Source organism: Falco rusticolus, chromosome 5, assembly GCF_015220075.1.
Source record: "Falco rusticolus isolate bFalRus1 chromosome 5, bFalRus1.pri, whole genome shotgun sequence".
NCBI classification, from domain to species: Eukaryota; Metazoa; Chordata; class Aves; order Falconiformes; family Falconidae; genus Falco; species Falco rusticolus.
Window position 1 is genome coordinate 22609125 of NC_051191.1, and position 23707 is coordinate 22632831.

The 23707-nt window shown below is 42.0% G+C and overlaps 2 protein-coding genes and 1 long non-coding RNA gene across 9 annotated transcripts in view; 1 reads left to right on the top strand and 2 right to left on the bottom strand.

Moving 5' to 3' along the window:
- Nucleotides 1–3501, bottom strand: part of SUV39H2 (suppressor of variegation 3-9 homolog 2) — a 14622-nt gene extending 11121 nt beyond the window's left edge. For 3 of the 5 annotated variants that reach the window (XM_037389579.1, XM_037389578.1, XM_037389576.1), the window contains exons 1-2: nucleotides 3038–3495; nucleotides 906–1051 (exon numbers count right to left, since the gene is read on the bottom strand). In XM_037389579.1, coding sequence (XP_037245476.1) covers nucleotides 906–1051; nucleotides 3038–3137 — 246 coding nt within the window. In that variant the 5' untranslated portion in view covers nucleotides 3138–3495. Of the gene's footprint in view, nucleotides 1–905; nucleotides 1052–2209; nucleotides 2316–3037 lie in introns of those variants that run through there. The other 2 variants (XM_037389581.1, XM_037389580.1) reach the window with 2 other exon arrangements.
- A 457-nt stretch (nucleotides 3502–3958) lies between these two features.
- Nucleotides 3959–17373, bottom strand: HSPA14 (heat shock protein family A (Hsp70) member 14). 3 transcript variants are annotated; one of them, XM_037389583.1, is made up of 15 exons: nucleotides 17265–17373; nucleotides 17030–17110; nucleotides 16849–16931; nucleotides 15857–15905; nucleotides 14923–15016; nucleotides 14718–14808; nucleotides 14001–14084; nucleotides 13505–13609; nucleotides 12841–13002; nucleotides 11786–11941; nucleotides 10470–10572; nucleotides 7940–8152; nucleotides 7365–7538; nucleotides 6312–6382; nucleotides 3959–4609 (listed from the first exon to the last, which is right to left on the bottom strand). In XM_037389583.1, exons 1-15 carry the CDS (start codon nucleotides 17319–17321, stop codon nucleotides 4531–4533), a joined length of 1602 nt encoding a protein of 533 aa, XP_037245480.1. In that variant the 5' UTR covers nucleotides 17322–17373; the 3' UTR covers nucleotides 3959–4530. The 3 variants fall into 3 exon arrangements, with proteins under 3 accessions (XP_037245480.1, XP_037245481.1, XP_037245482.1); XM_037389584.1 differs by lacking the exon at nucleotides 14001–14084; XM_037389585.1 differs by lacking the exon at nucleotides 17265–17373 and having other exon boundaries at nucleotides 16823–16931; nucleotides 17030–17064.
- A 73-nt stretch (nucleotides 17374–17446) lies between these two features.
- On the top strand, nucleotides 17447–21569 carry LOC119148905. The gene is made up of 3 exons (XR_005104529.1): nucleotides 17447–17703; nucleotides 19264–19415; nucleotides 19953–21569. It is a non-coding gene; the product is annotated as an uncharacterized LOC119148905 (long non-coding RNA).
- Nucleotides 21570–23707: the final 2138 nt, after the last annotated feature.

A 23707-nucleotide genomic window follows, 5' to 3' on the forward strand; every position in this document is an offset into this window, starting at 1 on the left:
TAAGAGCTCTGAAGTTAAGAAACAGCAATACGGTGCAGAAGGTCTTGATGTCCTCATAACAATTAGAATTGGTGAGGAAGAGAAAAACCAAGTTTTCTATTTGCAAATTAACTTACAGCACAACTTTGCATATCATCTCTAGGGGCAAATAAATAAACAGGTGGGATGAACTCTAATCACTAGCAGTATACTTGGAAGAGACTAGTTTTTTAAGGTAGTTATGTAAGCTATGCTAACGACCTGTATGCACAAGCAGAAGGTAGTCGTAATCACATATGGAACAAAAAAAAAATATTCTAAACTTAGCAAAAAAATCTCTAAAAACCACTATTTGTCACATCAACCACCCCCCACCCCCCAAAAAAGTGTAATCCATTCAAAACATGTAATATTGTATTTATAATCAAGAAGCATACATTTTGTACTTATTTTAAAAAGGCCAAATAACTGTAACAAGGCCAAATCCTGAGACTGAATTTCACTGGCACGATCAAGCCATAGGAATCCAGTTGCAGCACATGGCCCTAACTCTTCATCAAATAGACTACAACAATCAAGAAAGAAATACAGATTGTAACCTGCAAATAAACGAGAAGCATCACAATACATACCAGGCTGCAACCTAATAGCATCAGCATTTTGCTTAACTTCTAGATACACAAGGGTGAATTATTTTGTATTCTAACATCTCTGTAATTTCAGGAAAAGACCTTCCTTCGACATACCGAAAGCAGCAGCTATACCGCTTCCTGCTTACAGTTCAAAGTTGAAAAGATACTTCACTTGATGTCAGCAAGAACTTTGTCCTCACAGCCTGCTACTTTACATTATGCGCAAAACTACCTTTGGCTTGCTTCCAAATTTCAGCTGAAAAGAGTGATCAAATTGGTCTGTGTTTCTCTTACCTCTTCTACCTTGTAGTCACACAAATATTCCACCTCATAACTCTTTAGACTCCTGTTGGTGATTCCAATGGATTTACATCTGAGATTTTCCTTCCTACATAATTCTTGGAGGGTCTCAAGTGAAGCTAGACATGGCACATACCAAGCTACAATAAGAAAATTGGTAAAGAATCCTATTTTAATGTCTCGGCTAAATTGAAATCATTATGCCTCATCCCAGAGTCCCCACATTACCATTTGTGATAGCACTCTACAAGTCTCTTGTACACCTACAGCATCTCATAGAGCCAAACTCAACCCTTCTCTAACAGGTGAAGTAAAACACGTCAGCAATTCCCTCACTGCACCTTTATTCCATAGAGTACGTACATTTATAAAGAAGAACAAATATTCTGGAGGGCAGAGGCTTCCACAGGTGCAACCTGCACTGAGAACCGAATCATTTTCCTACAATTACAGCATCCCATAACCGAACTATGAGGAAACCTCCGTTCTTTTATGAGAACGCCAAATATCTGTCGTTAGTCAAGTGGAACCGTGCACTCGCGATGCAACCATGGTAACTGGACGAGGAAACCAACATCCACAGTGCTCTTCCAGAGGAATCACGGGTGTCCTGCCAGCTCCGCGGGTGTGAAGGGACACGAGGCTGCGCACCGGGTCCGGGGCGCCAGCTCCCCGTCAGCGCCGACGAGTGCCGCCGGGGCGGGCCGGGGCGCGGGGCCGCAGCCGCGCGTTGCCAGGCGGCCAGGCCTGCGCCCCACTCCCCGCTCCGCCGGCCGGGGCTCCGCGCGGCTCTCCCGCCTCAGCGGCCGCCGGCAGCGCCCAGGGCCCCCCCGCCCCGGCCGGGAAAGGGCGGCCCCCAGAGGCGTTCACCTCCGGGGCGCACCGCCACAAGTTCGCGAAGGCGGGCTGGAGGGCGGCAGCTGCCTTTCCCGCAGCCGCCCCGCGCCCCTCGCTGCCCTCCCAATCTCCGTATTTACCTCAGGCGCCTCCCCGCAGGCTTCCCCCGGCCAAGGGGGAAAGCCCCCGCCACGCAAGCGGGCAGAGCCCCCTGCCCTCCCCACCAGGCCCCGCCGCCGGGCCCGGGTCGCTGCGAGCGGCGGCAGCGGGGCCGAGCGAAGCTGGGCGAGAGGGGCCGGCGGCTGCTCCCCGCCGCCGCGGGCACACACAGCAGCGGCACACAAAGCAGGCCTTCCCGCGCCCGCCCGACGCACGGAGGAGAAAGGCAAAGCTCAAGCGTAGAGCCCCGGGGCGGCCCAGCTCCCCCAACCCCCGCGTCCCCCTCACTGCCGCTACCTCACCTCCTCGCCAGCCCTCCATCTTGAGGAGGCCGCGCTCCCGCTGCAGGCGCCGGCGGCGGGTCGAGGCACGCGCAGCTCCGCCCCGGAAGGGAACTGGGCTGTGTGTGCTGCGCCGCCGCTCGCAGGCAGCCCCGCCCCCGCAGGCAGCCCCGCCCCCGCAGCACTCGAACGGCTTTGGCGGGAATCGCCTCAGCGCGGTTCCGCGCCGCGATGGGGGGGAGGGAAAAGGGCCCTGCGGGCGGAAGAATAAAAAAAAACCGAAGCAAAATCCAAAGCGAGGGCTGTTTTGTTACTATAGAGCACTACCTGAGGCGGGGGAAACGCAAGGCAGCGGGTGGGCTTCCATCGGGCCCTTTAGCGAGCTCTGGTAGCTACAGAGCTGAAAGAACGAGAAAGGTAAGGCCTCAGACACTTAAAAAAATAGTAAACAATAAATTTGTTTTTTATTTAGTAGTTATGCTGTCGTCAAAGCACAATTCTCAGAAGAGGAGTCTCCTGTTAATGTAGTTTTCAGGTTAGCCCCATAAACCCCACAGTGTGGTACCCATCACACACAACATCCCTTAAACACACCATTACTTGGTGCTTAAATGTCTCCCTACTTACATTTGTAACAGCACTGTCCCGACAGAACAGGACTTCGGGTTTTCCAAGACCCCTTCCACAAGTTTTCACACAGGCACTGGTGAACTACTTATTTTCCAGCTATCCAGGGATTTTCCACTCAGGGGAAGCCTTGCAAATTCAAACCCCATGGTTACCAGAATTACCATGCTGATAAGCCAGGCAGTACAGACTTGTTTGGAATGAATGCAGTAAGACTTATACCTGGGTTATGCAGTATTTCTTGCTTTTGTGAGGCAGGAAGAAGCACACATTCTGCAAACAGAAGACAATTTGGGAAACGTAGTAAAACAGGTACACACATCTAGTAAAACATGGAACAAACATCTCTTCAAATGCAGACAGGCAGCCCTTCCTCTAGTTCGTCTCTGATTTTGAGGCTCTACTATGTTACTTCAAGTATCTTCACAGAAAGGTCAAGGTTGGAAGGGACCTCTGGAGACCATCTAGTCCAACCCTAGCTAAAGCAGATTCTCCCAGAGCAGGCTGCACAGTCACATCTAGGTGGATTTGAATGTCTCCAGGGAAGGAGACCCAACAGCCTCTCTGGGAAGCCTGTCCCAGTGCTCTGCCACCCTCAAGGCAGATAAGTTTTTCCTCGTATTCAGATGGAACTTTTTGTGTCACAGTTTGTGCCCGTTGCCCCTTGTTCTATCACTGGGCACCACTGAAAAAAGCCTGGCCCCATCCCCTTGGCACTTGCCCTTAAGATATTTGTATGCATTGATAAGATCCCCTCTCAGCCTTATCCAGGCTGAACAGCCCCAGCTCTCTCAGCCTCTCCCCACCAGGGAGGTGCTCCAGTCCCCTCATCTCTGCAGCCCTCTACTGGACCCGCTCCAGCAGTTCCGTGTCTCTCTGGAACTGGGGTACCCAGAACTGGACACAGCACTCCAGATGCTGCCTTGCCAGGGCAGAGCAGAGGCAGAGAATCATCTCCCTTTCACAGGCCCTCAGGGCTGAACTGTTGCCCCTTAAGTGCATATAAGGCTGAGACCCTCAAACACTAACTACACTTGCCTGCTTGATCTTCCTCATTACTCCCTTACCTAAAACAAAAAAGCCACCAGCTTATATCCAAACAAATACATGACACAGATTAGAACAGTGCCAGAGTGGAGGATGCCAGGATCTGCATAAAAGTATTTTATTAATAACAAACAAATAAGCACATATAACCCTTACACATATTTTTCAGGTAACACCACAAAACCATCTTGCATTAACTCCGAAAAAAAAAAATTCCTGCTCAAAAGGCCATCACCTCCAGAGTTTCAGGCAACATCAAGACCACACAGTTTCCGTACAATTTGGTATTTTCAGTCTAGCTCTCGCTGGTTCAATGTTACACTCCTGAAGCCACAGATACAGTGGCTGAATGGGTACATGACCCGATTAGTCCAAAACAATCTTTATAGATTATATAATATGCTTGTTGCTGAACCACAGGCATGAGGATTCATCCTTTGCATTTTTTATCAGGTGTTGATAATTCAGTGACCTGCTGTCTGTATGTCTTGATTAATATCTTGCACCACACTTCCATCCAAACAGAGTCAGTGGCAAATTAATGTTTTTCTTAGAGGACTGTAATAAACTGAAGTATGATTAAAGACATCTCAGAAAGTCACCACTTTGGCAGAAAAGCCAGTAAGAGATAAAAATCGGCTTAGAAAAATGCTGCCTTTCAGAAGGGGCTATGATGCCACTTCAACAGTGATGATTTCACATTTTCCAGTATCTTGATCTGTGCAGGTAACATGCAAGGACCCATCCCTAGATAAAAGAGATACGTTTAGGACTGTTTCAGCACAACACTTAGAATGTTACTGTATGTTCCAGAGACTATGAACAACAGTCTTCATGCAGAGATTAGAAGATTAGCATCAAAATATCCAGGGAAGAACATGCTTCAACACAGATGAAACTGATCTATGAAATGAAGTTAAGTTTATTTAATATTTAAGATATCCACTTGTCCTCCATTAAAGCATGTACCTTCTCTAAATGTGTTGGAGCAGATTCAGGAATGTGTTTAAATATTGTAACCAAGTTTATTTACTACAGGTTTGTGACTGGAGTATGCAGTAATATTAACTCAAAACACTCATCTTGAACTCTGAGTTAACAGCAACAACAGATAAGCATGTCTTCTCAAAGCATGAGAACTTGATTTTTAAAAAGTAGTAGTCTAAATAGCAAGAATCTCCTTCAACAAGGAAAGTGTTTTTCAAAATCCAAGAATTAAGAGACAATATTGAATCCTATTTCATCTAGACCGTCACGCAATGTTTAGATAGAAATAGATGTGCTCTAGGGAACTTTCTGTATCTTTTTCACATCATCAGGAGGAAGTATTAGCAAAATAAGAGAAGAAATAAAAGCTGGAAGAGGAAGAGGAGGAGGAAAAGGGAAAAAAGGAGTAGGAGAATGAGAAGGAGGAAGAACAGGAAGACTGGGAGAACTGAAGTGGTTCGACTCAATCTTAAGGGTTTTTTCCAACCTAAACAATTATATGATTCTAAGTATTACTAAACCCCCCTTTAAAATAATGCAGGTTTTCTGCACTACACAGTTGCATATATAATCCCCAAGATGTTTTTCATATCAATGCTGAATGCAAATCTCTGTACGACTAACAAGGTATTTTAAGTTGTCTGTTAATAAAGCACCTGATAGTTAACGCAAGTAAGTATTTTGAACTCAAATAGCAAGTAGGTTTTAGTTTTTAGCAACATCTAGACAACTTTCATATTCTTTAGAAAAGCAATATGAACTTCATGACAGGCCTTAGAAGACAAACATGTTTTGACTACTTGGAATTCTACCTTCTGATATCTTTTTAAACTATTTGGACTATCTTAAATGAGCCCAAGCACTCCCATTAGGGCCTAAGAAGGTAAGAGAAATTTCTTCAATATCGCATCATCCCTATTCCCTCACCTGCCATAAGATACTTTATATTTTCCCATAATAAATAGGCAATTCTGTAAGTCTGGTTTCCTGTGGCATTGTTTCTCATGCTTAACAACTCCATCTCTGAAAGGACAGAACCACACGTTTTCCTCACAAACACTGCATATGAGAAGGCCTTCATAAATTCCTTCCCAACTAATAAAGACATATTCTACCTCAGTCATTACCAAGAGTGCAGGCATTCAGCAGAACTACCTGTCCCCCTTCCACAGGAAATCTGAGACCATGACGGCTCTCAAGCATGGTTAAACTGATCAACAGTCCACAAGTTGCTAAAACTTAACATAATTGTGCAGATGCTTTTTATTTCTTTGGGATTCAAACAACGAAAGCACATGAAGTACTGCATAAAAAACACATTACAACAGAATTCACCCCTGCAAGCAATGAATTGCTGGAATTTCTCAACATAAAATTAAACATCCTGCAACAGGAGACAAGACTGCTTATCAGAAGTATGACATATCAAGTTAAATAGCAGAACAATAAATATTTTGGGTACCTTTTCATAGTGAGAACAGTTAGTATATCATGTAGGCCATCCTCCTTTTTATCTAAATCCTGGAGTATAATCTATTAAAAAATAAAAATTGTGATCATAGTCAAGTTCTCTAAATCCTTGCACAGCAGTTTAGTGGAAGTGACACAATAGCTAAGGTGAGCAAATCATTGTTTAGTAACTCATCTAATAATTAAACATCAAAACATGATGTGGGCTTCATCTGCAGTGCAAATCTACATATTTTTAGCAATTTATTCTACTGCTTCAGTGGTTTTGTTCCAGGATCTATCACCAAGATAGCTGGAGTACCTACAACTCCCACAGACTACAGTAAGAGCTGAGCACGTTCCTTTACTTAGGACCAGTTCTGTAATTATTAACTAAGGGGATGAGGAAAGGATGTTAAAGATCTTTGGGCAGGACTAAGGTGGAACAACAATTTTCTCAAGTATTCCATCCATTTCAGCCACATCTGCCCCCTCCTTGATGCCAAGGGTACGGAAGCCATGGTAAGCACACCATCACTGTTTAAAACAAGCTGTGTTCTCTCAACAGATTAACTCCTGAGAAACATATCAGGTGAGGATTTAATCATTATCATCTTACCACTGTGAAAAATTAAATGTGGTATTTAATACCAAGATCCTGTCTAATCTAGGAAGATCAAGAAGCAACCAACAGTACACACACTCGCTACATCACAGCCTCCAGCGGTTTTATTTCTAAAACGTTAGAGATCTCTGTACTACTGGAATGACGGGTTATGATCTCTCATCCCAGGTGCGCTTAACTACAGTAGTGCCAAACATCAAATCCAGCCAGCTGATTAGAAATTCAAAAGGGAAACTTCAATTTCTTTAAAAAGTACTTAAATACTTCATAACACATTCACAGAAGAATGCTTAAAGACTGTTTCCAAGGAGATGCATATCATTCTGATTTTGTAACAAAAAGTCTTAGTAGTCTAGGTGGGATTTGCTTTGGTTTTTTTCAGACTCATTTGATTTCCAAGTGGTTGATATTAAAGGCGCATACAAATATGTATATACTTACCTGTGCAAATTTACCTTCTTCATTCATGGGACTTTTCCCCAATGACTCGTATAGCTCAAGGCACACAGAAGAAGTGTTTCCAGGAGCATGCAGGGTGTGCTGCCTTCGTGCTGGTAATGGTGTCCCTGATGGAAATAGCACTGTGAATTTGTCAGCCCCCGACTCGTCTACTCCCTTTAAAAAGAAAAAAAAAGTTCACACCTTTCTCTTAAGTACTTTACTGAGCTGGAAACGTTACAACAGTGCTCCATGAAAAAAGAAATGCAAGATTCATTCTCTGCCACATTACCATCACAGCAAGTAAAAACAAAACAAAAAACCCACAACAAAACCTGTTTCTATAAATAAATGAAAAAGTCCAACTATTAAAACGTAGCAAAGGCACAATCCGTCTCCCCTTAAATATCAAGCAGATTATTCCTGTCTTTTTTGTTGATAAACCTAAATTAACACTTAGTGTTGACCTATCACCAATCTGTAGAACTGATAATAAACAATACTGTTTCTCTAACATCATCCATTAAGTAGTGCTGTATATTCACTGCAGCAGTAAAGTTAAATAATTTTAGCCTTACCTTAAGAAGAATATCTTTGGCAGAACACTCAATAAATGCTTCTTCTTCTAACAAGGTATTCTCTTTCCCTAGCAGAATTCCTGCCTCTATGGCTGCACCAATGGGAATCACTTCATCTGGAGGAATTGAATTCAGTAATTCCACAGTTGGGAAAATGTCTTTGATCAGCTGCTGTAGCTTTGGGATTCGAGCAGACCCACCACACAGAACTACCTGGAAAACATGCCTTAATGATTTCAAATCTTTCTTCTGACACATAAAACAGACAAGCTGCAACCTGCAATACAGAAATGCAAACTGCTCTGGAATATTTTATCATCTGTAGCTGTTAAAAGAAAAAATATGCCAGCTCTGCTTGACTTTTGTTACTTTTGTGTTTGAAATTAAAGTAGCTTGCACACTTGAAATGGTGTCTTGGAAAAGTGTTTATTATAGTAAGCATCAGCTAGATGAGGTACCATTTGAAAAACTGATAAATTAATCATAAAATAACATCAGGCTGGAAGGTATCTCCAGGTCACCTACTCCAACCTCCTGCCCAGAACAGGCCCAGTTATAACAGGCTGCTCAGGACCTGATCTCCATGGACAGGGATTCTACACTCTATGGGCACTTACATCAGTGTTTGATGACCCTCACATGGCAGCATTTTTTCTCGCTAAGTTTCCCCATGTTGTAGCTTGTAGCTGCCTGCCACTCACCCTTCATGCACCTATAGGAAGTGCTCCATCATGCTCTTGTCATGCACGTATAGGAAGGAGTAAGTTTAGGTTGTTTCAGGTATGCTTTACCAATAGGTAACTGTAGGCAGCACCAGTCTCCCCTGTGCCTCTTCTTACAGGTGCGCAAACCCAGCTCTCTTGGCCCAAACCACCATGGTAGCCCTCCAACTGGACTGGCTCCAGTATGTCAGAACCTCTTGTAATTTTTTGGCTTCACAGAAGATGATTGTATCTGGACACTCTGTCCAAGTACCAAAGAGGCAAAAGAAACACCCACTTTCCTGTACCTGTGGCTACACTCTTGCTATTACAGCCCAGCATGCAACCAGCTTGCTTGCTGCAGAGACACACTGCCAACTGCTATTAAACTTACTGCCTGTTACAACTCCCATGCCTCTCCCTGCACAGCTGCTTTCAGCAACCACCAGCCTGTCCTGCTGGCACAGGATCATTCCATCCCACACTCTACATTTGCCTCTGTTGTCCATCATGATCATCTTTTTCATTGGACTGGATGATCACCGTGGGTCCCTTCCAACTGAAATATTCTATTATATATATTTCTCTTGCCTTTTTCAACCCCTCTGAACAGCAGCCTTGACCTACAGTGGTATTGATTGCTCCCCTCATTTTGGTACTGTCTGCAAACTTGCTGAGCACATGCTAGCCCATCATCCACACTATTAATAGGGACATTAAACTGTATTAGCCCCAGTATCAAACCCTGAGGGCCATCACTGAGAACCAGCTATCACTTACTGATCTTGTGGAAGAAAAAAAACCCCTTAAAACCCTTCTCTTACTACAGTAACTCAGTTGAGATTGACCAGATCTGGGAACAAAGCTAATTCCTACTATTCTTCATTTACAACTCTTAAGTTATGTTTTACATTTAATGTAAAAATAAATGAACATAAAGTGGGCCCCCAACACATTCAGGCCTGAGAGAACAGCACATTGGACAACCTAAAAAATACTGCCACCAGAAAAAACCCAACTTTTTTTTATATATATATATATAAAATTAAATATGGCCTGGGATATTTCATTATCCTAGCAGCGAAACTCAGATGTGACACAGCAGACACTAATTAAGAGTCTGAAAATGCATGAAGTATCATTAAAAGTGTCAGCTAACTCTTGCTGCAGAATTTACATGCCAATTCCATCATTCCATCAGCAACAAATGCAGCACTATTTGCTACGCACAGGTGCGACAGAGGTTGAGATGAAGTTACTCTCTTACACCAAAGCAAAAAAAAGACATTTTAATGAAATTAATAATGTTTGCTACTTACCACCTCTGGTATTAAAGCACTCTGTGGTTTAGCATCTAATGTGTTTTTAGGTTTAAGCTAACAAGGAGGAACATAGGCACCAAGTAGACACTAAGCAGTTTGTTCAACTCCTAAGACACAAGCTGAAACTTGGGCTTTCTTCAGATGCTTCAAAGCCCATCCAAAGCTCAGTGATGGTAGAGGAAAGGCTATATACTAAACTTAAAGGTATTCCTCAGCTCTACCAAGAGTTACAGAAACACACCAAACTGAGACAAATCCTCTTCCATTTACTCAATATGCAGCAGTAAAACCACTTAACTCTGACTGTACCTTACACTTAACTTCAAGCAATCAAACTCAAAACAAAGATAGGAGTGCTAGAGATAGTCTACATACTTCACTGGATCTGAGCCAAAAATGCTTAAACACATAATGAAATAATCTCAGACTGCAAGGAAAACAGGCCCCACAAATATTCTTCCTGTGGAGTTACAAAGTATACTACAGACAAGTGATTTCTATTATTACCTTATTAATATCATCTGCTGTAAATCCAACTTGCTGCAAGAGCTTTTTAATTGCTTCTACACATTTATTAAAAAGTGAAGAACAGATAAGTTCAAACCTGGCCCTAGAAGGAAAAAACAAACAAAACCAACACATTCAAGAAGAGTCACTGCATACATTAGAGACAAATATCTGAAACGCAGAAATAATCATTTTCAGAGTATACTTTTGTTCTCTAGCTGTATCTGGTACTAAAGGGATTTTTGTTTTTTTTTGTTTTTTAAAATCTCATTTCCAAATTATTAAGCTGGAAGATTCCATCATTAACACCTACATGGACTGCACATTCACTCTTGTGTACTCAGAAGAAAAAACAGTATTGCTGTCTTGGATCGTATGTGAAAAGCAGCAAAAAACCTTGGAACTGCTTCATCATCTTTAAAACTGAGACACAAATATGCAAATGTGCCTCTTGAATTTTCAGAGACAAATGGAGCCGTGTCCTTATTTGCAAGCAGGGAGTAGGTTAGCAGATTGAAAAAACCCTTGTGCTTACTTCAGGCTCTTTCGAGGCTGAATAGGAAGTTTTACAAACAGAAGTCATATTCTGCAACACTAGTCCACAGGACTGGCATCCTTATCCAAAAATGAGCCAAAACAAGTTACAGAGAATAGCTTCTCACACCTGCAAAACATACTGTGCTGTATTTTACCAGATCCAACTGCTGCAGTGGTAGATGCATAGCTCTGGAATTGATAAGTCTTATTTCATTTTGCTAAAGCTGCTGCTGACTGAAAGAGCAATCAAAATTAGCCAAACGTCTCAATAAGATTATCCCAAGAAAGAAGAAACTTATGACAGCAGTATGAACAAAAAGAAAACAGCTTTCTACTCCAGCTGTCAAAAAGAGGCAACGTCAAAACTTCCATGACTCCTATCATCTTTTAGGTGAGAGTCCAAAAGTAGTCTTTAAGGAAAACCCAACAAAAATAGTAATTAGGGGATACACACACATACACGACATCACCTTGAGTAATTATAGTATCTATTCCCCTTTCCATCAACAACCAGCCTCCAAGTATGAGGTGTCCTTGCACCTTATTGTCTAGCCATTAGGACAACATTGTTACTGTTACTACCCTAACTACTACAGATTGCATCATAGCAGAACCAATTAATATGAAAATAGAGCTGAAAAAGCAAGCTGGTCTTCTTTTACTTCTACTCCTGAAATTAATGTTACCAAAAATATCAAAGCTTACTGAACATCCTAAGTACTATCTAGAATTTCAAGCATAGTTTTATATAAAAGCAGTAGCTTCAAGATCTGCTTTACCTGGACACATTACAATCAAAATCTAATCCATCATACAATGAATCTACAAAACAGTTTGCACTCCCCAGGGTTGATAAAGAGTGCTTCGCAATATCAGCGCTGTTCATTAACTTCATCATGGCTCTGGGATTTTCTCTAATATCATGTTTACATGACCTACATTTAAAAAAAAGAAGAAATATCAGTTCAGAGAGACAGGCATTTGAGTGATAACACTATTTTTCTAAAAGGAGAAACAGGTTAGAGCTATTGAACTTCTTTGCTGTAGACATTTTAGTACTATCTACAATGACACTATTGAAAGCTCTCAAAGAAGTGTCTATTTCAATTTCAACCAAAGAACATTGTGTAGAAGCACCCTGAACTCAGGCATTAATGTTCATCATACAGATGTTTTTCAGAACAGTTTCTCAGCTGAACAAGTCCTGTAGAAGCTGCAAGGAACAGCAAGAAAAGGTCTGCAAGTTAACCAATTTTAGCCACGTATCAGTAAGAAACAGAACACTAAACATCAGACATGTTGTCAACAAAATATGTTTCATTCAAAAAGTCTCCTTCTGTATATAGTATGCAACTGAACACTTCAAGATCATTAGAGCCAATGGTAATGCAACTGTTCATTTTGGTTCATCATAGGATGACATGCCATAGAGACTTCAGTCTGATGACCCAAGCCCCTCCACCATACTTCATGCCAACTAGAAAATCAAAACCAAACCCACACAGGTGAATTCCCTGCCACCCCAAAAGTTGTGACTGAAAGGATGTAAACAGCCTGTAGTGACATACAACACTCAAAACACAGAACAGTTCATAGTCGAGCCCTTATAGTTCAACACCGACTTCAGGCAACAACTACCCAAAGCCAGGTGTTCACCGGTCTTCCTCCTTGGCCCCCAACAACTGACTGTTCCTTTAGTATCTTTACTGGAGCCATTTTGCTTGCAGTCTGCCTGATCCGAAAACTGAGTAAGAATTTATACTTTTTTTGAAAGCAAGCACCAGATAACGAAGTTCCTGTCTTTAGGGCAACACGCTTGAAATTCAAAACCTACCTCTGAAATTCAGAAGCCAAGTGCTGTGCTAGAGCTTCAGTGAAGCAAACTCCACCAATGCCATCATCTGTGTTTGTAGCAAGCACACGATATATTCCACTGTTCACTTCTATGACTGTGATAGAAAGTGACGTTCCACCAAGTTTATAAACCAACACATTGCTGCCACATTAAAAAAAAGATAATAATTGGAAGTAGCATTAATAAGCCAAGTAAAATTGTGTTAACTTTAATACACCATCTAAAAAAAATACTACCTTATAAGGTATGGCAGGTTTTAATCAGTTTTGTCAAGAGAATTTGATCTGGGGTGTTTGTATTTAATGCATCTCAGTACTTCTGACTATTTGACAATGTTCCCTAAAGAACAAAATTAGTCTCTTTCGTACAGTGAGAACAGCCAATATTTCTCCTACAACACAACTGAGAAAAGAATTCTAAAAAAATAAAACCCCAAACACAGGAATTTAAAACACTACAGATTTACAGCTTCTGAATTGGTTTTGGTTTTATTAAGAACCCCCCCCCAAAAAAACCCAAAACCAAGCCTCAAATAATTAACTTTGTATTGACTGCTAAGGCAACACAGCATTCCCTCGTTTAAGATTCCTCAGGATTTAAGTACAGCAGCTTAAATTTAAGAAGTAAAATATTAGGATTTTACCTTTTCCCAGTGGGTGAGTCTTGGCCAATTCCATACGCCAGGAGAGCTGCAGACGGCTCATGAATTAATCTCAGAACATTAAATCCAGCGGCTGCAGCTGCTTCCCTGTGATAAGGCATAACAGCATTTCATTTTACTTTCATAACTTCACTGAAGTCACATGCTATTAAGATTTCATCTGAACTACTTATGCTACCAACTCAGAACTTGGTTACAGCATGGTATTAACAAAGCGAAGTGACTGGAACAGAAAGGTATCAAGAAGTTCAGTTGCTGCTGTGTTCTTCAGGTAGTTAGATCTGCCCTGTGTTCATTGCGAAAGAAAACACAGATGTACCCGTCCACATACCCCATAAAACCAGCAAAAACTGCACCCTCAATCAAACTTGGTAACTTCTCTTCAGGTGTCATATTAAAAGTTTTTGGCACATTATTTCAACACGTATGCTAAGAAAATTGGTTTTACTTCCAAATCAAGTTACTGCACCTCACTTACATTTTCTTTGCATGTTTTCTTGAAACTTCAGTAACACTGGGACTGCCCTGCAAGTTGTTTCCTCCCTTTGAAGTCATTTTGTAACTGGTATACCAAAGCAATAGAATGTTTCATTATACATACTGCAAACACTCAGCTCACTAATGTTTTAAGTGTGCTTTAAGCATTTCATGATAGTCATAAGGGCTTCTACATATCAGAAAGTAGAAATAGATGCTGCCAATTACGCACAGCTTTAAGTCTACCTATGCTTTCATATTGAGTAACTTATACCACAGAACTTTTTCCAAACAGAACTTCGAAGTAGAATACTGGTGTGGGATTCTGTATCTGCTCTCTGACATAACAGTCCTCAATAAAGTCACATAACACAGCTTGGATTGGCAAGTGTCATATAAATGGAGGAGGGCTGAGAAATTATTTGCATTTCAAAGGGGACACTGAAAATCCACATCTGAAATGACATTCTATCATTGATGATACCAAAATTCCCTCTCACTTTAATTGAATCAGAATTTCATTTTTGTTCCAACAGTGAATTCCATGAAAAGTTTCCAAAGTCATGATTTAATCTGCTTTTGTATTTTCCCAATTCAAGTAGCTCCCAGTGTCCTGACTGACTGTTGCAAGCTAAAGTCCGGCAGAATTCCCATTGCTGATCTGCCAGTCTGCTTTAGGCACGTTAAATAACAAAAAGAAATATCTTTATCTTCTTACCCAAGGGCATTTTTCTGATTCTCTCCAAAATCAAATGGTACAGTGATAACAACGTCATTTACATCTGAACCCAACGCAGACTGAGCAGTTTCTGTTTATGAACATAGGCAGAACATATTTATTACAAGCAAAAAAACCAATACACCACATCTTAAAAATATGATAACAGCTTAAAAACTAAAATCTTTTATGGTTTTATTTATACCTTTCATTTTACTGAAAATTAGTTTTGCCACATCTTCTGGGTTAATAAGTTTATTATCTATTTCATACTGAATTTTTCCATTCTTCTCAATTATCTGTAAGCAAAACCAACATACCTTTGTTAGATATGTAATATGGTTATTAACAGAAAGTAATGTTTAATTTAGTTTCTGTTCAAAGTAAAAAGCACTAGACTGCATAAATACCTTCTGCATTAGCACTCAACTACAAGAGAGTAAGTGCTTCCAAGATGCTTATCAAAGGTCACAAAAAATTTGCATTATCCAACAGACATGACAGTGACACATGTGGACTTAAAGACTCCAGACTTCCTTTTTCTATAAAAAGTTTTCCTTAGTATAAAAGCAATGTTTAGAACAGAAATACTTGCCTGCTTGTATTAGTTAAGAAAAAAAACCAACTCTATATAAGCATGTCAATACAGTCAAAAACCAGAGACAAACTCATTCCTTCTTCAGCCATGTATTTTCCAGGATAATTTTTCTCTTGTTTTGTAAAAAGTTTTCTAGTAACAAGCACAGTATTATCCAAATTAAATACCCAGATTAAATCAAGGAAACAAGCATTTTTATCACAAGATGCTGCAAGCTGAGCATGTACCAGCACTAAGAAACACCACAATGCTATTACCCAAATATATTAAGACAACTCCCTTTTGAGAATGGCCAATATAGATATATAACTTTTCTGCTGGACTAACACATGTTATGACGGCAGAGCTCAGAACACAGTTAAATGTCTTATAATACTTTCTCCTTTATAAAAAGGAGAAACGTTCCACATCGTAGCAGATGGACCTCATATAATGAGCTGATCACTACAGAACACAAACGTGGTGTGGCATAAACAATAAGAAACATAAAAATGATACAAGTTATTCTGGGAACAACAAAAAACCTATAGGTCATACTCACTGAACATTTGCTTTCTGCAATATATTTTGCTGCCTGTGGGTCACCCGAGCTGTCCAGACAAATTCAAAATAACAAAGTAAATCATATGCTCAAGGGTAATTGCACAAATTCATCCTGTTATTCTTTGTAAAGTCTACGGCATATGAAGCTATACTTCAACCAAAATTCCCGTTTCCACTCTATAAATACCTTTGAACACTTTCGATACCTTTTGGAGAAGAAAAGCCAACAGTTCTGACTGCTGGTATCTTTCAACCTCCTTTCCAAAGACTAATGACTGAAAAAATGCCTACTAGCTGGTGAAAAGAGAAAACAAACCCCAACATATCATTTTAAACTGCTATCCCAAATAATAATTATGAAAAGTTTCAGCAGCACCTTTGCTGCATTGACTGAAATAACATGACAACAATAAGCTGACTATCCTTAATCCTCTACTAACCATGCAAAGTTATGCATCTGAAAAGTGTTGATAAATACATCAGAATGGATATAATTTTGTTAACACCTTTCAATGAAAGGCCTGTAACACACAGCTAGGTTATCACTGAAAAATCTTCTTGCATCTCTGAGGTTAGAGCTAAACCAAGTTTAGTTTTAGCAACATTGTAACCACCAGCCCAAATCTTCACAGTTCCACCAACTGCAGAATCACAACAGGCATTATTACATCAGTCCATTTCCCAACTAATGAAAGCAACACAAAGTGTCATGCAGGTAAAACCACAGGAAAACATCCTGGTAACAAGACATTTTAGTTAAGAAACTTAAGTACATATCAAAAACATTTATGCAACTCTTTACTAAATTCCACAATTTTATTTTCACAGATAGATTCAGATCTAAACCACTATGCACCTCTTTACTCCTGGAACGAAATGTAGGGCATGTTCATAATATAACAATAACATAATATCAGTGCTGAAACTACCAACCAGCTTTAATAGGGAAAATTAAACTTCTCACCTTCCCTTTCACACCTGTTCTCTTACCTTCGCCCAAGGATCTTCTTTACTTTCACTACCGTGTTTGAAATATTTCTTATTCTACTTTGCTTTGCAGCTAAGCCAACAACCTGTATAAAAAATTAAGGGGAGAAAAAAAAAAAAACAAAATGAGCAACAGGCAGAGCTCCCCTCCTCTCCCAACCACCGCCACAGAGGGAGGCCTCACCTCCTCACTTTCCGAGAAAGCAACGACGGCAGGAGTGACTCTGTCCCCGGCGTCGTTGGCGACCACGTCGGCGCGGCCATCCTGCGGACAGAAGCACCACCCGTGACCGCCCCGCCAGGACCCCGCGCCCCCTCAGGCCTTCACTCGCCGCCTGAGCCTGCAGCGCCGTGAGGGACCAGAAACCACCGCGGCCCAACCTCTCCTCCCGGCAAGGACCCCGGGCGCAGCCCCCCACCTTATAGACGGCGGCGCAGGCACAGGTAGCGCCCAGGTGGACACCGATGGCCGCCATGAACCCCTCCCACTCCCCACGCGCCCGCCGCCCCACAATGCGCTGCACGCCCCGCCCCGCCCCCGCTTCCAACCAATCCCTCTCCACTCGGCTCACCGGCCGCCAGTCAGAGCCCGCGCCGCGGTGTCTCGCGAACCGGAGGGGAGCGCTTGGCAGGCTGTCATCGGCGGAGCAGCCAATGACAAAACCGGAGCGGTGACGTCATCGAGCATGGCAACGGGGCAGGCTGCGGGCGCTGGGCGCGGGCGGGCGAGCGGGCGCCGAGCGGCCGCTGGGGGGAGGTCGCCAGGCGGGGCCCGGGCCGGCTGTTTGTTTAACCCCAGAAGACCCAACCATTACGGAAACGGAGATTAAGACGGAGAAAGGCGAGGGAAGCCGTTTGGTGCGTGCTGGGGTGTGTGTGTCAGTGGCATCTCTCATGTTTTAATTGCAGGCAATGAAGCACGCGGAGGCGGTGTAAATATTTTTTTTTATGCAAGTGCTGTAGTTACTAGCAAATCAGTCAAGCTGAAGCACCGATTATCTAACCAGGCATGAGTGATGTCTGAAGGCAAAGCTCAGTGTCCTGTTACGTTGCACTTCTATTGCAGAAATCCGCATTGGCATTACCACACACACACACACAAAAGGAAATTATTTCTAATCAATCCTGGGGGAACTGAACATCATCCGCACAGAGTTCACTTCGCCCTGCCCAGAGCTGTCTCCACACTGAAAGCTCCTGAGGTTTGGTGTGGCCCTTCGATGTGGGCAGCCAGATTCTCTGTGGCCGTCACAGGGCGCCAGGCACCGTGTGCCTGCGGCCCCCGGCTGCAGAGGTGGTGGTGCTCCTGGAGGTTTGGATGCTCCTTTGCCTCTAATTTCAATAGGGAGCCCAAATGCCCTGCAGTACCATCTCACTGCATCATTCTGAATTAAATATGGTCCTTGTCGTGCTTTATATATGATACATCGAAGGTTAAAGGAATTCATCAAGGTCACATAGAGGTAAAAGGAGTTACCTAGAGTCACAAAGGGGTTTTGTGTCCCAAAACTGATCCCTGGGCTTCTTCAGTCATGGGACAATCTTCCTTTCAGTAACTGAGCCAGCTGACCAAAGGCTGGAGCTCAGCTTGCCAGAAGTCCGTGCCTGGGAGATGATCACAGTGTTGATAAAGGCAAAACTTATACAGCTGACAACAATACCTTTGAATTTTGTCCAAATTGTAGCTCCTTTTGGTCTGCTCTTGTGCACAGAGGAATGAAAGGAGAAGGGTAGAGGTGAGCAGGAGAGACCTGTGGGGACTGGAGAAAGGTGTTGTAGAAGAAAACAATGATAGAAGTGGTGCTTTTGGCAAAAGAAAAAATGGAGGAAGTCTGGAAAGAGACACTGAAGATAGAAGGGTAAAAGAGAACAGAAGCCCCTAGTGCAGAAATCAAGAATACTTTCCTGTGCTTTCCCCCAAATCCTAATACCAGTTGCGCCATTTGTGGCAATACACTGTTAATTAGAACCTAAACCAGTACGTGTAACCTGTGCATCAAAAAGTGCTTGTGGCCACCCTGCTAACATCTCCTATACAACTAAGCACATTCACGATTATTTTCCAGTTGTTTTTTCATGAATGCGTCAAGATGGACACACAGAAGTTCTGCTTATCTTAACTAAAGCAGTTAATTTTCCTTCCAGGTGTAAGCAAATCTGAGTGGAAGCAGGCAAGAATGCCTTGGCAGAGGTTTGTGGTGGCCAGTAGGGTTTGCTGCAGAGTAAAAAGCCCTTCTCTGTGGCCTTCCTATTTTTTTGGACAGTGCTTTTAGCTAATGGAGAAGCATAGAGGTTACACTGAGCTTGAGTACACTGAGAGATGGGGTGAACAGCCCACTTACAAAGTGGAAGATGCTGCCCTGCTTGCTATGGCAGTTCTGTAAGTGAAACCCTTAATATGCTTGTTGTTCATTAAAGGTGTGGTTGAGGAGGCGGACACTGATCTGAGCAGCAGCCTGGACTCAGGATGGAAGAGAATTTAATCTTTCATGCCTCCAGGAGAGTTATCCCTCTGAGTCAGAAGGAGAAAAGTCCAGCCCCAGTCTGATGGGAGTCCTTCACATCTCCAGGTACCTACAACAAACAAACAAACCAGCCCACTGTGCTCCCCCTGCTACAAACTCACCTCTGATTTAGCCAGGTACTCTGATGAAACTTCTTAATATTATTTCCCAGGTGACAAAAGCAGTGGCACAAACCTTCACAGCATCAGAGCTGCCTGCCCCTTCTCTCCCAGTCTGTGGCACATCTCTCAGCCATCCAAAGACCAGACAAGCCACCGTCAGACTAGCTGTTAGCACAGTATGATGTAAGCTCGCCCAAGCTTCTTCTGTACTGAGAGCTCACAGGTAGCCTGAGGAGCTTGAATGCAAAAATGGATCCCCAGCACTGTCTGTAGCCAGCTGTCTGTAGGAAAACCACAGAGATTATGACAAAAGGGCAGTAATATCTGCCGAGTTATTTAAAATGGAAGCAAGTATCTCTATTGAACAACAAACTGTTTTGCGGCTGGTAAATAGTATATACTCTAAAATGTCCCTTGGGGTGAGGAAGGAAGGATGAGAGAACTTTTAATTATCTTGTACATGTTCTGACTTAATTCTCAGGAAATTAAGCTCCAAGGAGGCTAGAGATGGCAGATGCAAGACCATTGTCTGTGATCGTCTCTGGCCTGGGGATGTCAACAGAGCCAATGGAGTTGATTCCCAGAAGAGCTGTGGAAGCACCCGTCTGTGGGGGGACCTGGGCAGTTGTCCTCCAGGTGGCATTTCCCCCCGACTTTGAAAATAACCTCTTCCTCAAGACACCAGCATGATACTGGATAGTCCTGCTGGAGATGCTGACACCTCTGTTGGAAAACTTTCATCCCCATCACTTGCCTTCATGAAAGCATCCATGAGATATTTTTTTTTTGTCATAAAAAGAAGCTCTTCAAATTCGTTGCCTAAATCTCTTGAAGTAATTGCACCGTACTTATCCATGGCATTGCTGATTTTGGGCACAGGAGTACATGCTGTTGGGACGTCTATCTGTATATCACCCCCAAAGTTGCTGGGTTTCGATGAAGGCTGCAGGCTATTTCTGGGTTCGCTGTAACACTTGCCACCCATTATTACAAAAGGCCCTTGCTGAAGTTGATTTCAGTATCCTCATTGCTTCATAGTCACAGTACCTAAGTGATAGCGAAGAGGCAAGTTCACTTAGTGGATCAGACTAATTAAGTACTTGTGTTAATTTTTAATAAGTGGAACAGAATGTTTTTATGGGTTGCAGGTTGAGGCTGACTGCTATGGAGTTTTCTCACAGCAGTCAAAAAAGTTTGGCAGGCAAACCTGTTGAAAAGCTGGTATTAATGCCTGTAGGTGGCATAAATGCAGCATGTAATTGCAATGCTACAACTCATCTGCAGCATTTAGTCTGTTTGGCAGCTCAGTAGGTTTGCAGTAAGGTTGAAGCCAGATTATTTTTCTGTACTTAGACCAGAGTACTTATTAGAGAATATCCCAAGATTTTTTTATAGTTTAGATGACATAAAGCATATTAAACATCTATTTGGTTTTGCTTGGAAGTGACAAATGTTAGTTTTCTTCCTCTCTTTTCTTGAAAAACTTTTGAGTGCCAGCAAAATAAATCAACCTTTATTGCACTCCCTATCACAAACTTGAGTCACAAAGTAGGAAAAATCCATTTTTCTTACAACCCAACCCAACCAAACCTTCATCTTGTACCTGGGGCGTTGATCAGCATCCACTGGATGAGCTGCTGACCCACACTGAAGTATCCCAAGAGTATCGGCAAATGACTCCAGCTGATGCAGTTTGTCTGAAAGCGACATTGTCCTGAAGATACGAACCTCTTCCAAGGTATTCCAGGACAGTTCTTTTCTGCTGCCATTCAGTCAGTTGTGGATTATTCGTGACAGGAGTAAGGAGGCACTAAAGACTAATCAAACAGCGCACATTTTTCATAGCTAGAACACAGAACCAGCACAAGTCACCTTTGACAAGGCTTTGTTGCCTATTACGAAAATCAAATACATAGGATTTTCTTTAGAGTAAGAATAAGCGCATCCACAGATAACTGCATGTACAGTCTGTGTTAATAAAACAAGAAAAAATGTAATATGCTCATCGCTGTTTGGAGAATTGCTGTAGACTGTATCAGGCACTATCATCTCTAGGCACAGCTATAATGGTCGTGGTTGCCTGAACAACTTTATTACTCTTGTCATGTCTAAGAACTTTTAAGCACACATACAAATGATTATTTTTTTTTTCCCAAGGAAAATAATAGAAAAATCTTCACATTATGTCTTTTTACATTTTTGGCCTGTTTCCTCTCCATGTCCCGGTTTTGCCATCTCCTAAATAATGTCAAACTTGCTTTGCAGGAATGTTGAAAGGTTTTAATAATAGATAGGAAGCTTGTTGAGATCCTTGGCTGGAGGATACTCTGTAAATATGAAATGTTATGGTTAATAATGCAGATCTAAGTTATGACATGAATTACAAAGGTGCCATGAGGCAATCCCAGAGCTTTCCAAGCAGGCTCTGTGGTATAAAATATGCCTGAAATTTATTTTTGTGCTCTGGGTAGAAAACCTTGTGTTCATTGAGCACTGGCATGAAGTTTATACGCTGCAGGGCAAGTTCAATACAAAACCGAGTGATCTTTAAACTAGCAGTTTAGGAAGAGCTGACTACTGAAACAGGTTGTGATCATCTTCAATTAGTAAGTGACAGATGTCTTCGTTTTAGGCAAAGAACTGATTTAGGCATGAGAGTGCCAGCTTGAAACACAAAGTCCCTTCTGTGCACTGTCAAAGATTTACTAGTCACCTTGAGGAAGTCATTTAATTTTACTGTTTTTTGAGTTCTTATTCTGAAGAGAAAAACCAACCATGAGTTGGAAAAGAGGATTTTCCCTTCTTCCCAAGGGTGTTATGAGGATAACCACATTAATTAGTTGCCTGCTTAGAGGTGAGTGTAATAGGATGGAGTAGCTAGAACATAGCTCTTCCTTATCTCTGCTAACCAGTCCTGGTCAGTATCATGTCAACTAAATTGATTTTTACAGAAGGTGATTAAACACAATTAAATGTCTATGTTAAAACCAATGCTAAGATTAGCTTTATTGAACTGAGATCAAAATGGTGATAGATTCTGAGGTCCTTTTATTAAAAAGGTGTTAATAGGATACATGCAGAGATGACAGAACAATTTCCTTTCCCACAAACCGACCATTATCTGTAAAGCTAAAAGATTAGAGTTCTTTTTTAAACTACAAAGCAGTCTTTTTTTTTTTTTTTTTTAAAGTGTTAATGATCCCTGTCTTTAGCTAACTTGTTAACATTCCTTTAGCAGCTTTACCAGTTTCTGCTGTTCAGCTTAAGGTTTTTATTTTCTTGTTGCAGTATGTAAAGAATTTTTGGACAGATTTTACAATTCGCTTAAAAGAAATTCAGATCTTGCTGTGGACACCATAGCTGGTCAGCAGCTGTGGAGATGCAAAAGGAAAAGAACAGCATCTGGAACCATTCTCCTTTGTTTTAAGTTCTGAGAAAGTCCTAGTTAAATGACAGAATTTGTGTTCAATAAAAATCTCTGTCCATCTGCACTCATGGGCATTAATTCAAATCCAGTAATGACAATAATAATGATAATTATGAGTAACGGAGGACAGTCCTGTGGCCTGTGTGAAGTGAATTTGTAGGATCTGTGTTTTATTTTTGGCGTATATGGCTGCATGTTGCTGGACTGCTATTGAAATCTGTGGGACTCTTTCCAGCAGCTTCCCTGGTCATTGGCTGAGGCCCTAAACTGCCTGTTAAAACAGGGGAAAATTAACATAATTGTTGGCAGCTCATCAGCTGATGACTGAATAGATACACTGAAATCCCCTTCCACCTTTCCAGACCAAAACTGGGAAAGGCCAGGGGTGCAGAGGAGGGAGGATGCGGTGGTGCTTGCAAACTACACTGTTCTTCTAAGTCTTAGTGACCCCTTGAGGGCTTCAGACGTGTTTTAGGCGCCCAGTATTTTTTACTGTGTGATGCTCTGTTTTTCCTGGGAGCCGGTATCTCTCTCTAAAAGAATATCTCTCATTTCTGTGGAAAGCTACACATGTTTACGGAGACTCAAAGACTTCTCGTTCAGGGCAGACCTGGGGTCCCGGCAGTTGGGGCACATCATATTGACTGATCCTACCACAGGAACTTTGTGCAGATAGGCAGTTTGCATTGTAAAGTCTCTCCACGCTGTGATGTTAAACAGTCATGCTGGAGGAACTCCTCACATCTTTGGAAGCAGGAGGGGAATCCTTGAGGTCTTCACAGGAGGGGAATCCCTGAGGTATTCGCAGA